At 52.5% G+C, this 13,264-nt stretch overlaps 1 protein-coding gene across 8 annotated transcripts in view; it reads left to right on the top strand.

Moving 5' to 3' along the window:
- Positions 1-13,264, top strand: part of CHD6 (chromodomain helicase DNA binding protein 6) — a 58,512-nt gene that overhangs the window by 29,218 nt on the left and 16,030 nt on the right. For all 8 annotated transcript variants that reach the window (XM_042886625.1, XM_042886623.1, XM_042886624.1 and 5 more), the window contains exons 23-29: positions 2,717-2,876; positions 3,194-3,283; positions 4,103-4,206; positions 4,490-4,619; positions 4,882-4,942; positions 6,041-6,098; positions 6,827-7,046. In XM_042886625.1, coding sequence (XP_042742559.1) covers positions 2,717-2,876; positions 3,194-3,283; positions 4,103-4,206; positions 4,490-4,619; positions 4,882-4,942; positions 6,041-6,098; positions 6,827-7,046 — 823 coding nt within the window. The remainder of the gene's footprint in view (positions 1-2,716; positions 2,877-3,193; positions 3,284-4,102; positions 4,207-4,489; positions 4,620-4,881; positions 4,943-6,040; positions 6,099-6,826; positions 7,047-13,264) is intronic.

The raw sequence follows: 13,264 nt of genomic DNA, 5'->3' as shown, positions 1-13,264 counted from the left end.
GGAGTCCCTTGCAGCACAGCAGAGTGCCATCACGCAGCCATAGTGGCCTTTCTCTTCCCTGGTATGAAGCCTGTGCTGGCTCCTTGGGCTAGCTGGAGGGTTGCAGCCTGGGACACATGTGCCCATTCTGCGTCAGAGGACTTTGCACCAGGCAGAATCATGCCTGCATCACACAGCTTTCAGGACACGTGAGTTGGGCTGGGAAGCTGTGGGGGAGCCCTTAGCGCTCTCTTGGGGTGATCAAGCCCCATGGCTGTGTGCTACTTGTGGGGCACTCAGTGAGGAGTGAGGAGGCTGGGTCTGCCCAGCCTGCTTTTGGCACCGAGACAGGCTGATACCTGAGACTCCTGTTTGAAGACAGCGGCATGCAGGTGGAGCACCTCCAGAGCAGGGCTGTCACTGAGCCCAAGGATGTGCTGAGCACAACACGGTGCTCAAACAACATGGTGCAGTCTCAAGACCCAGCGCAACTGTTTCCTTCTGTCTGGAAATGTCTGACTGGCATACGGCATGAGGTCTGAGCGTGTGGCCTTAGGGGCTTCCTGCAGTCGCTTCCTTCAGCGGGAGCTGCTGGCAGGGCTCCCTTCTGCTCTGCCATGCAGCCCTGCATAGAGCAGCTTAGAGCAGCTGGTCTGAGCTTGAGAGCCCTGTGGGGAGCAGAGCAAAAGGAAGAAATGAATTGGCTGATATGAATGGGCTTGATGTAAGTAGTACCAAGTAACAAACAAGCAGCGGTTTAAGTGAAGTATCAGTAATGCTTTACTGCAAAGAGCAGCATTATAGCCCATGTGTTTGGATATTTAGCACAGAGAAGCAACCTGAGCTTCTCTGTCAGCTTTTCAGAGTGGCTTTTCTCAGCTATGCATTGGCCAGAGGTTGACAGAACCATCTAATCTAAAGCTGGGGGCTGGAGGAGAGCAGAGCCCTCCAGTGCAGAGCAGGCACACAGCAGGTGCTGCCATGGCTCACCAGGGAACCAGAGCTCTCCTGGATGCGGAGCTGATGAAGCAATACATGCTCCAGGCACTTCTGATGGGCAGAAAGCAACAGAAAACCTCCAGCCCTTGCACGTGCCTCCTGGATCCTCAATCCTGTGTCAGGGTGACTGTGAAAGGGTGAGTGGGAGCTGCAGCCAGCCCTGCTCAGAGCTCTGCTGGGCCCACCAGGCTGCTGCTGGCAGAGTTTGCCCAGACTTTGTGATGCCAAATTGGTGCTGGGGCAGAGCCTGGTGACCACAGCTGCCTGAGCTGGAGCCGTCTTCGTGCCATGGAGCTGCAAGCACTGTGCAGGTGTTGAGGGCACCGTGATGCTGTCTGTTCTGCCCGGTGTCCCAGACAGATGGCTGCGGCAGCAGCACTGAGGCTTTTCTTTCCCCTGTGTGTGACATCAGCGGGACTCTGCCTGGGAAGTGCACAGTGCAGCTCGTCTCCTTTGGAATACTCCAAACAATAGTGACCTCACCGGGCATCATTCCCGTGCTCTGCTCTGAATTCACATGTTATTTCAAGGTTGAAAATGTGTTTTTCAGCTCCAGCCGCAGGATCTCACTTTATCTTTGTCAGCCAGATGGAACCGCGTTGCTTTCTCATTCAGTGTGTTTGCCAAGTGCAAATACCACCTGCAGTGATCTGGTTCCCACATAGCCCTCCTTCTGATGCATGGAATGGGAAACAACCCCAAAAGATCAGATCATCGGGATTATTTTCTGGTCCTTGATCATGTGGAAGCCTCTTACTTGAACTCTTGTCCAGAATTTCTCTGTAGTCCCTAGAGGGTGAGCTTCAGAGGCAGTGTTGGCCAGGGGCTCTGAGAGCTGTGCCCAGGGCTGAGGTCCATTTGATGTTTTCATACGTACACCAAGGGATCCTGTTATCCCTTGGGCTCAGCACTGCACTGTTTCTTTGGTGATCCCCACACTTTTCTAGGAGATGGAGTCTCCCATGCTCTAGGTTTACCTCATGAGCTTCATTGGCAGCTCCTTCACCTGTGTTGGGCTGAGTGAAGACATTACAAACCCCCTGACATCTGTCAGCTTTGATCCATCTGAGATGTGCCACATCTATCCCATGTGATGCAAGAGCTAAACAGAAATGGCACGTCATGTTAAACAGAGTGTCAGAGTGCTGCTCGTTGGCTTTATCAGACAGCCCTGTAGTGTTATCAAAAAGCAACAGCCTGTTTTCTTAAGATCTTTCCTGTCCCTATCCAGCGCTGACTGATAATTTTATCAGAGCTGTTGCAGTGACAGAAGAATGAATCTTCCTGTGATTTTTCCCAGCCCAGTCCTTCTTTCCAGTCCATCCCTTTTACCTTATGATACACCTTTCAAGCTGTGTGGCCACGCTTGTCTCTCTGGTCATGGGCACAGAGATCTTGGAGATGGGTGTGATGCTCCCACCTCTGTTTTGGAGGTGAACTGAAGAGCTACAGATGAGGCAAACTGGGGGCTTTGAAGTGTGCTGAGCAATGCCTGCCCCACAGTTGCCAGCCTTACTGGTCTGCAAGAAGGGTGATGACCCCACCACATACCTCTGCTGTTCAGTGGCAGCATTTTATAAACCTGGGCACATACTCATCTCTGCAACCCTGGCTTGCAGCCTACGGCCCACAGCCGTGCAGGGCTCCCAGCCGTGCTGCCTTGACACGGCTGTGCTGAAGGTGCCTGGCCTGGCCCTCAGTGCCCCTGATGCTCACTTGCTGCCACTTGCTGTTACAGGTTTGTCAGCACCAGTGCCCAGAGGCAGGAAGGGGAAGAAGACAAAGAACCAAATGCTGCTTCCTGAGATAAAGAACGCAGACTGGCTTGCTACATGCAACCCTGAGGTGGTCCTGCATGATGACAGCTACAAGAAGCACCTCAAACAGCACTGCAACAAGTGAGTGTAGGAGCCCGCGACAGCTTGTGGGGCATGAAGGGGGTGGGAGTGAGCCGTGGGGGGCTCAGCCCTTGCAGAGCATCATGCTTTGGTGCTCCTCCTGCTGACAAGGCTGGAGCAGTGTTCCAGGCAGCAGCCGACAAGCTGCCCACCCTACAAGGAGTCAGCGTTCAGAGAGTGAGTCCTCCCATGTGGGAACACCACGTGGAACAGCTTTCGCTGCCCTCAAGACCTTCATGGCATCCCCCTGTAGATGCTCCAGCGAGAGTTCTGAGTACCTGCATGCGAATGTGTGTTCTCTGTGTGCCCGAGAACAGGGTTCTGCTGCGAGTGCGGATGCTGTACTACCTGAAGGCTGAGGTGCTTGGGGAGGCTGCTGACAAGGCCTTCGAGGGCACTCCTGCCAGGTAGGAACTTCAGGTGAACCCCAGCGTTGCTTCTTGTGGTGACGGTAGTGGTGATTGAGCAGTGTCCCTATCAGCCCGGCCCAGGCAGGCCGGGTGAGCCAGGCACTGCAGCCCCATCACCGACAAAGCTGCATCCTTTGGTGGTGGCTGTGCGTGAGCAGGGGCTGTGGCAGCTCTGAGGCCACAGTGCCATCCCCAGGGAAAATCTCTGTGTGCTGCCTGATGAATTGGCCTTCAGGCCCAAAGGAAAAGCCTGCAGGGACTGCACCCATTTCCCAGGGCCGGGCCTCAAGCAGAATGTGCCCCACTGCTGGGGCCTACTGTCTCTTCCCCATGCTGAGGACAAAGGGGCTCTGCTAATGCCACCCAGCTCCTGACCTACCCACTGTCAGCTTTTGGTGCTTCAGAAAGAAGCACAAAATATTCAGATGAATTTCCTGCAGGAGGGGCTGCTGCCTTCCCCCGGATGGTTTGTGCCAGCCCAGCTCCATCAGCACAAGTTTGTGTGGAGGGAATGTTGCACCCCAGCCTGCCTGCTGTGCTGCTCCTGTGGGTCTGGCTGGCTTGCAGTGCTTCCTCCCAGCAGACAGGAGCTCTTGTCCCCTGATGTTTCTTGAGTGGGATGGCTGTGCAGTCTTTGGAGAAACAGCACAGGAAATGCTGTGGGTGCAGTGGGGAGGGAGTCCCCAGGGAGACGTGTCAGGCCAGCCCTGCACTCCAAGCTGTCCCCAGCTCTGGCCTGCCCCTGTCCCTCAGCCCCTGGCACACTGCCGTGCCTGGTGAGGCTGCAAGAGGAGTGCTTACACTTGTCTGCTGCAGAGAGCTGGATGTTCTGCTGCCAGACATTGACTACGTGGAGATCCCAGTGGACTGGTGGAATGCTGAAGCTGATAAATCCTTGCTCATCGGTGTCTTCAAGCACGGTATGTTGCCAGCTTGTGTGGGAGGTGGGCAGCGGGTGAGAGGGAGCAGCTGGCCAGAGCCACAGGACTCAAAGTGGATGTGGTTTGTGTGCTCCCACATCCATGTAAGGGGCAGAGCTGCAGCCATGCAGTGCAGCTGTGCAGGGCCAGAACATCTCTTTCCAGTCACCTGCAGCTGTGCAGGGTCAAGCAGCTCTTTCCTAGATGTACAGCAGGAGGTTCACCAGAGCAAGGCTCAGGCCTACCCTCACCCTGTCTTTCTCCTCCCTGGTGGCTTTGGCAGGTTATGAGAGGTACAATGCCATGCGGGCAGACCCGGCGCTGTGCTTCCTGGAGAAGGTGGGCATGCCTGATGAGAAGCTGCTTTCTGCAGAGCAGGGCATCAGCGACGGGGCTCAGGACACTGCTGAAAGGTGGGCAGGGGATGAGCTGAGCCCTTGGGTGCTTTGCAGAGCTCCTGGGTCTGTGTGAGAAGCTGGTTGGTGTTAAGCAGTGAGCTATGCTCATGGAGGGCAGTGAGGGGAGAAGGAGGCAATGTGGATGGGAGAGTGGCAGGCAGTGGGAAGCACAGGTGGGAGCTGCTCCATGCTGCAGGGATGGAACTGCTGGCTGTACTGCTGGCACTGTGAGAGAAGTGGCATCTTACTATTAGGACTAATTTTCTGTCTTATCCAGGGGCACCATGGAAAAGGAAGAGAGCAATGGAGAAAAGCTGGAGGGGCTGCCGAAGCAGGAGGTGAGTGGGATTGGCAGTGATGGATGCTGCTGCCAGGGCTGCTGTCCTGCCCAGTGCTGCAAACATGGCTCAGCTCTGCAGTGGAGCACGGGGAGCAGTGCTGCCTACATCCCTGTTCTGTGCAGTTGCTGCCTTGCCAAGCACAATCTCTGGCCCATGCCACCTCTGCTTGTTGGAGCATGGCTTTTTCTTGCTGACCTGGACAGCATCCACTTCCCAGGGAGCAGAGGGATGTCAGGGGCTGGGAATAGCCAGGAGGCTCTCATGCTTGGCTTCGGCAGCCATAAAGGGCTTTGGCAAAGGAGCCAGGATGACAAGCGGTGGATCAGGCAGCCCATGAGGGTGTGGCGTTTGTGTGGTGCTGTCAGTGCTGCTACGGCCCAATTCATTGTGGTGGGGCCCAGAGGAGACAACGCTGCATGCTTGAGCTGTCAGCTCTGCTGTCAGCACTGCTCTGCTCCCGTGTGCTGAGGGCTGCTTGCAAGGATGTGTGGTCCTGCGGCCCAGTCCCTGCCAGGGCCATGGAGTGAGGGCTGTCATGGAGTTGACTAGATCAATCTATGTCCGTGACAGGGGCGACAGGCCTCTGCCCTCCCCTCCCCACCCCAGTCCCACAAAAATGGGAAGGAAGGAAGGAAAGGAGGAAAAGAGCAGCGGCAGCAATCTATGGAGGAAAACTTATTTTACTATAATATTGGAATACAAGATAACACAATATATACAATTTAATTGAAATTGAGATTAATAAATCAGACAAGATGAGAGAGAGAGAGAGTTCCCAGGACCGAGTCAAACCTGAAAAGCTTGGAACGGCCAGGAAAGCACCCTCCAGCACCCACTGCAAGGCAGCAAGAGAGCGCCCCCCCCACCCGGAAGGGTCAGATCCCGTGACTGCTGTAATGTACAGGGATAGGTACTTGGAATTGGGGCAGTGACACTTTAACGCCCCGTACACTACATGATGTTTTGATGTGGAATACTGAAACCCAAAAACAAAAAGCAAAAACAAAAAAAAAAAACATAGAACCATGACAGGGCTGAGCAGCGTGACCTCCTGTGCAGCTCAGCAGCGGTTCCTCTGATGGTTTCTTTCTGCAGGACGTTGTGGCTGCTGGGGCAGGTGAAGCTGGCGAGAAGCGGGATGAGCCATCGGCAGGTGAGGCTGAATCTCCCACAGCATGGCATGGTGCTGCCCAGGGACTGGCACAGGAAGGGCAGAGCAATGGCAGGGGCTGCTGGGGGGAGGGAGGGGTTGGGTCTGTGTTTGTGGCTGAGAGCATAACCTGGGCAGCAGTGCATACCCAGCACTCCCTCTGGCTTTGCTGAAGGGCAGAGGAGGCTTGCAGAAAGCCTGTTTGGCACATTGCCCTGCTGGCTGCAGGAGGAATGTCAGGTTTGGCTTTGCTGTAGCCCAGTGCAGTGATGGCAAGAGCATTTCTGGGGTGAGAGCACAAATGTGCTCTGAGAACTGAGTCATGCACAGCCCAGGGATGGGCTCTGTGGCAGGGCAGGCAGCATCCTGAAAGAGCAGTACTGAAGCCAGCTGAGATGAGTGCGTGGGGTCTCTGCTGTTGGTGCCGTGAGCTGCCAGCCTCTCTGCAGGGCAGGCAGGGCAGAGTGAGTCCTGGAGGCTGTTTAGCCCAGAGCCGTTGCTTCTACCCCAGTCTCTGCCCTTGGACTCTCTGAAGGAGGTTTAGACCTGGTCGGGGTGTGAGCCAGCAGCTTTTGGGGTGCACGGGCCTCGGGGTGGCCACCACAGACAGCCCCTCTTTCCCAGTCACACGAGGTAAAGGTGGGAGGGAGCTGCCGGAGGCAGGTGGCAGCGCGTGGCCCTGGGGCTCTGCAGCGTGCGTTAAATACTGATATCCTTGCTGATGTTTGAAGCCCAGGATGGCTCCGACTCAGACAGATCCTGCTGGCCTGTCTCGTCTGCCCTCACAGCCAGGCTGCGGCGGCTCGTCACTGTCTACCAGCGCTGCAACCGCAAAGAGTTGCCTGCGCGCAGCGAGATGCTGGTGCCTGGTAACCATGGATACTGGCTGCAAGATGAGGTGTTCCGGAGAGCCTCTGAGATGGACTTGGTGAACAAAGAGATGCAGAGAAGGTAATAAAGCAGCAAGTCCAGGTAGTGGGTCCTTTTCACAAGCTGATTTAGGCCTGGTGATGTCCCTTCTCCCCAGCAGCCACTGTCCCTGCAGCCGGCTGCCTGCAGCAGAGGCACATGGCTCCTTCCTCCACTGTTCCCAGCACTGGGGACCCCAAGGCCTAACTAGGCTAACTAAGAGTTAACTAGTAAGTTAGACTAAGGCTAACTGCCGTGTGTTCCCATTCCATTGCGCTCCAGCAAATGGTGAGACTGTCACCAGGTACCCAGCACCCCTTTTTGCCCATTTTGAGCACATCTGCTGCTCCTTCCTATTTCATGGGAAGGTCTGACGCATTTGTGTCAAACATCAAAACGTCCTCAAAAGAGGATAGTGTTACTGGAGCCTCAGCATCTCTCCCTGCTCACTCCGTGGTTGTATGGAAGCTGCTCCAGCCCACCGACCTTCCCTAGAGCTCTGTTTATCACACTGGTCAAGATGTTGTTGTGCTGTAGATGCTGCAGCAGCCAAATATTTCCTCTACTTTATCTCTATGGGCCCCTTTTCTGGTCACCTCACAGGTGTGTCCCTGTGTATAACCAAGATGTTGTAATCGCAATATAATCAAAAGAGTAAGGCAAAAGCAAACAAGGATCACAAAAGAGAATAAGTAGAAGAGCTTACCCTTGGGTTGAGCTCACTAGAAGATACCAAAAGAGGGGCTCTCCAGAAGAGATCCTTCCCCTCTGGTAGCCAGCTCTTAAATAGGTCCAGGAGGGGTGGAGCCTGGCTCCACCCCTTCCAGCAGCACAGGTGAATTGCCTTCACCTGTGCTCCTCTGGCTGACTCAAGGCTCACCTCAGGTGATTAATCAGAGGTTCAGGCCGTGACTCAGCAGTTCCCATACACTCCACCCCTTCACGGCGTGAACCAATGATCAGGTTAACAAAAGGGTAAGCTTTCCCTAATACAGAGATCCGGTATATCGCGACGCTTATACAATTTTATCGCGACGTATGTTGGTACAGTTCAAGACAAGTGATGATTAGTGGATGTCCATACTCTTCTATGGGCCAGTGCTCGATGATGTGCCTGGAGGCATGAGGTCCTGAGGTGCAAGTCCATTCTATGTTCCATCAGTCCCATGCAGACCATCACCAGGTGTTGTACGTGATCTGACAGCAACACTGGAACGCTTGATGGCATTTTGTTCCTTCCGGTGGTCCTGAAGGCTCACAGATTCACGGGGAATCATACAGATGTTTTACAGGTACCAGGAGGGGAAGGTCTGCTCTCCAGGGCAAGCTACAGGCCGTATTTCTGTCTTGGGTCAACACTTCCGCTTGTACTGGGGCACGTCCTGGCCGCCTGTACCACACCTTTTGGCCGGATATCTGCGGCTGCATAACGATATCAGGCACCAAAGGAGGTGTCCTGATCTGCCATAGGGACAGGATGGGGGTCCCTTTAGCAATAAAGATCGGAGTGTTGACCACAATATCAGTAGGCCATGTACCTATTACTGGAGGGACTACTGAGCCTCCCACCTCCAATAGTCTCCCCCAAGGTGCAAGTAGGCCACACCACTTGGGTCCTACCTGCACCTTCCAGGGCCATTTTATTTTATGGGTACCTGGCTCTAAGTTTTCAGGGGCAGGGAGCAGAAGATTATTTTCATTACCAATCTGGGGTCTTACCTGATGATCAGTGCCCGTAATTTGGATCCTAAGCAGGGTGGCCCATGTCGTCTGCAACTTTCTCAGGGCACTGGGTCTGCCATCTCGAGGTCTTTCATTCAGGTCCCGCAGGGTTTCATACAGTCTTTTTGTCCACCCCTGCAAGGACTGGGAGTCTGTCTTCAGGGCAGCCTTAAGAATACCATTATAACGTTCAATGAGGCCTGCCCCCGTTGGATTATATGGCAGGTGGAATCGCCATTCGATGTTATTTTCTTCTGCCCAGCGCTGTATCGTTGCACCAGTAAAATGAGTCCCTTGGTCGCTCTCGATGACTTGAGGTGTCCCATAGGCAGACATCAGTTTAGTGAGTGCCTTGATGGTATATGCCTGGTTTGCTTTCGGTACTGGATAGGCCTGCAGTAGCCCACTTGCAGTGTCGACACAGGTCAGGGCATATCTTGCCCCTTCGGAACGAGGAAGGGGCCCGATGTAATCGACCTGCCATCGCTGGAGAGGATTGTGTCCCCTAGCAAGATGGGCTGTTGTTTCGGGCAACGATCTCGGTCTCATCTTGGAGCAAGCGTCGCAATCCTGGCATGCCTGGACGATATCAGATAGTTGTATGGGCAGTCCCCATGCTTTAGCAGCTGCCCACATTGTCTTTTGTCCAGCATGCTGTAGCTTCTGATGTAACCAGCGGGCGATGTTCTCAGATGGTGAATTCTCAATCCATCGAACTCGGGCCAGTGTGTCGGCTTCATCGTTTCCCGGTGACTGTAGGGGCTGATGACCAGAAACATGGTAGACACGTACAGTCCTGTGTTTGACTGTATTCCATATATCTAACCACATGTCTTTGCCCCAGATCGGTCGGGCATGGATAGTCCATTCCTGGGTGGCCCACTGTGCAATCCAAAGAGTGAGCCCCCGGTACACAGCCCAACTATCTGTGCAGATGTTCAGGATACCATCACCGGGTTCCTTGGTTATAACCATCCACACGGCCCGCAGTTCTGCCCATTGGCTGCTCTGACCATCCCCCTCATCGAACCAGATTGTCTCGGTGGAAGGATGGTATGCTATTGCTCTCCACTTGCTCGGGTTGCCCTTGCTGGACCCATCTGTGTACCAGGCATCTTCAGGGATAGGATATTTTCCCTCCTGAACGGGACTCTTCTCTGGTGGAGCGACCAGTATTTCTTTTGGTGCATCACTGTGATACGTAACTGGGCCTAGGATCTTCTGGAGTTCTTCTTTCAAGGGGGATGAAGACAGACTGCTCCTTTGGCTGAGATAGGCGACCCATCGTGCCACTGTTTGTGCTTGGGCCACCCCTGTCTTAGGAAGGTGGGTCAGATCTTTCACCCACCCCTGAATTGGCAGAGTGGTCTTGACTATAACTGCAGCTGTTTGAGTTATTGGCTCTACTGCCTGTAATGCCGAATAGGCAGCCAATAACTGTTTTTCAATCATACTGTATCTTTCTTCTGCTCCGTGCCAAACCTGAGACCAGAAACCAATGGGGGTCCGAACAGAACTCTGGCGTTGCCACAGGCCCCAACCGAAGCCGTCTTGAGTAACATGAACGTCCAACTCGGCTGGGAGGGTAGGATCGAATATACCCAATGCCTGAGCTTGTTTAACTGCCAGTTTTGCTTGTTGGAAAGCATCCTGTTCGGTTTTCCCCCAGTCCCATAGCTGCCCCTTTTTTGTGAGTCTGTATAGTGGCCTTAGCAGCTGCGCTAGGTGAGGTATAAAGGAACGCCAATAACCCAGTATACCTAGAAACTCTTGCAGCTGCTTTGATGTTGTAGGGACTGGGAATGCCTGAACCTTATCTATAACAGCACTGGGTAGCACTTTGGTCTTTTCTGACCAAACCACCCCCAGGAATTTTACAGACAGGCCTGGACCTTGCACCTTTTGGGGATTTATAGCCCATCCCCTTTGTTGTAAATAGGCAGTTAATGAATCTGCTGCCTGTCCTACTGCCTCTAGTGAGTCGGATGTCAACAGGAGATCATCAATATAATGATATAGGTTAACATCATCAGGTTTTCTCCAGTCAGCCAGGTCACGCGCCACTAGATTGTGACAATACGTTGGTGAATGCACGTACCCCTGTGGCAGGACCTGAAAGGTCCACTGCCTGCCTCCCCACGTAAACGCAAACTGATCTTGCGATTCCTCAGCAATTGGGATACTGAAGAATGCATTTGCTAGATCTAGAACACAATGATAGGTTTTTATCTCCCTACTCAATGCATCCATTAGGGAGGCAATATTGGGTACGGCCGCATGAATAGGCGGCGTGACCTTATTTAATTCTCTGTAATCTACTGTCATCCTCCATGTGCCATCCGACTTTCGCACTGGCCATATGGGGGAGTTATACGGGCTGTGTGCAGGTCTTATAATGCCCACTTTTTCTAATTCCTGCACCGTTCTCGATATTTCATCTTGCCCACCCGGGAGTCTATACTGTCTAACATTAGTAATCCGGCACGGTTTCGGCAGGCAAACAGGCTCATGTTTCGCATGGCCTCTTAATATTGCCTGCACCGCCCGGATACTGATACATCTTTGTCGAAGTCTGAACTCTCCCACAGTTGTTTGGAGAGCCAGACCCCATAGAATGTCTATGCCCAGGATGTATTCTTGGACTGGGGCAATAGACACCTTGTACTCCCGGGGTGGGAGACGCCCAACCCCCAGTTTTAACCATGTTTGGGTGACAGGAATAGTCTGTCCCCCAAAACCACCAATCATCACTCTGTCGCCATCAAATTTTCCCGGATCTCCATAGATAATTGATGTTTCTGCTCCTGTGTCTACTAGTGCCATAACTCTCTGAATATTTTTTCGGGACCAATAAATCGTTAATTCTACATAGGGCCTCCGGTCCCGTCTGGAGGCCCTACGGGGACTAACATCCCTTGTCACTGCATGAATTGTGCTAGGGCCAGTTCTTTTGCTTCTGACGGCTCAGGCATTGTGGCCCGAGACACCTGAGGTGGCTTCTTTTTCCTGTTTGGAATAATAAAATCTTCTAGGTTCCATGTTGTTGTTGGAACCCTCTCTATAGCTCTTACCCTTGATTTCTTAGGGTAGCTCTGGAATTTTTGATTGTCCTTTAGTTGTCTCCAGAGCTGGAGAAGGACGTGGTTGGGCTGGTGGTCGATCTTAGCAAATTGGACCCCAGCCCAAATTAAATCATTAAACATTTGTTTTTGGGATACCCTGATGGGTCCCGATGGAGGAGCTCGAGTACCCGGCATTTTGGTTTTATTTACCGGCAGGACCTCTGCTTCCTCCAAAAACCGAATATTGCGCCTAGTCCGCAGGCGTTCTGTTTCTCCCAAGTCGGCAACTAACTGGGCAGCCTGCTGGACTACGGCTTCTGATGCTACCAGGGGATTTAATATGGAAACTAGGGTGCTGTAGAGATGGGAGGGAGCTTGCTGTAGAATTAAATCTCTCATCCCTGCTGAAAATTTAACCATATCAGGGCCATCAAATGTATCTTCATAGATGGCCTCTCTTACACCCAGTTCACGGATATAGTTTTGAAGGTCCTCCATGGAGGACCACATACCTGTATGTAACGGTATGTCTGATTTATTCGGCCATACCATACGGCAGGCCGCCATTAACCATTCTAGTATGGAATGGTTTTCATCACGATATTGATTGCCTACGTATAACCTCTGCCTGAGAGCAGGATGGACGGTCATGGTGGCCAACTTAGATATTTCTGGGCCATTCACCAAGACACTTTCTACCCCAGAATCCCACAGTCTCAATAACCAAGCCGGCACATTTTCTCTAGGCTTCTGCCGAAATCGTTGTACTAAGTCCATTAATTCTGTTGCCATGTATGGCCGAGCTGTTACATGTAAATGAGTCTGTGCAGGGGGCCATTGATCAGGCGGCACCCCTGCCGGTCTGTCCTGTACTTTTTTTGTTTTTTGGGTTACAACAGGACGGACTTCCAATGGATCAGTTTGAATTGGACATTCAAGGTCTGATTTGGATTTCTTGTTGTCCTGATCAACGAAGTCTGTTGATTCAGGAGTCTGGTCATCATTTATTGAAATATTACGAATTTGGCTTACAGGAAGATGTAGAATTGGCTTCTTCCCCGTTAAAACGCCAAGTTCGTGCTCCAGCTTTTCAATGCGGTCTTTCAAAAGCTGATTTTCAGTTTCTAAAGTATTATTTCTTAAGTCTGCATGATTTAAAGCGGTTAATAGTGGCCATGCCACCATAGAGGCAGCCAATTGTCTTTCTTTGGTAATGAGGACATCCTTGCCAAGACCTTGAAAATAGTCCACCATGCGATATGGGGAGAAATTGCCCATAACGCGTAAGGGACCCCATTTTTCAATGATGGCAGCTAACTCATAATAGGGCGATCCCTCAAATCCTGGGATCTGCCCTGGAATCATTTTCTCTAGAGGAGTATTGTTCTCCCCCTTGACCCATTTATAGAAATTCCACAGGAAAGACATGATGTTAATTTCAGTATATTCAGCCTGCCTGGCTCGCCAAGTGTATAA

The sequence above is a fragment of the Lagopus leucura genome, unplaced genomic scaffold (genome assembly GCF_019238085.1).
Source record: "Lagopus leucura isolate 7727_CA_CO unplaced genomic scaffold, USGS_WTPT01 Super-Scaffold_100060, whole genome shotgun sequence".
NCBI lineage: Eukaryota > Metazoa > Chordata > Aves > Galliformes > Phasianidae > Lagopus > Lagopus leucura.
Note: the sequence above shows the minus strand (reverse complement) of the source record. Positions and strands in the feature narration are given on the sequence as shown.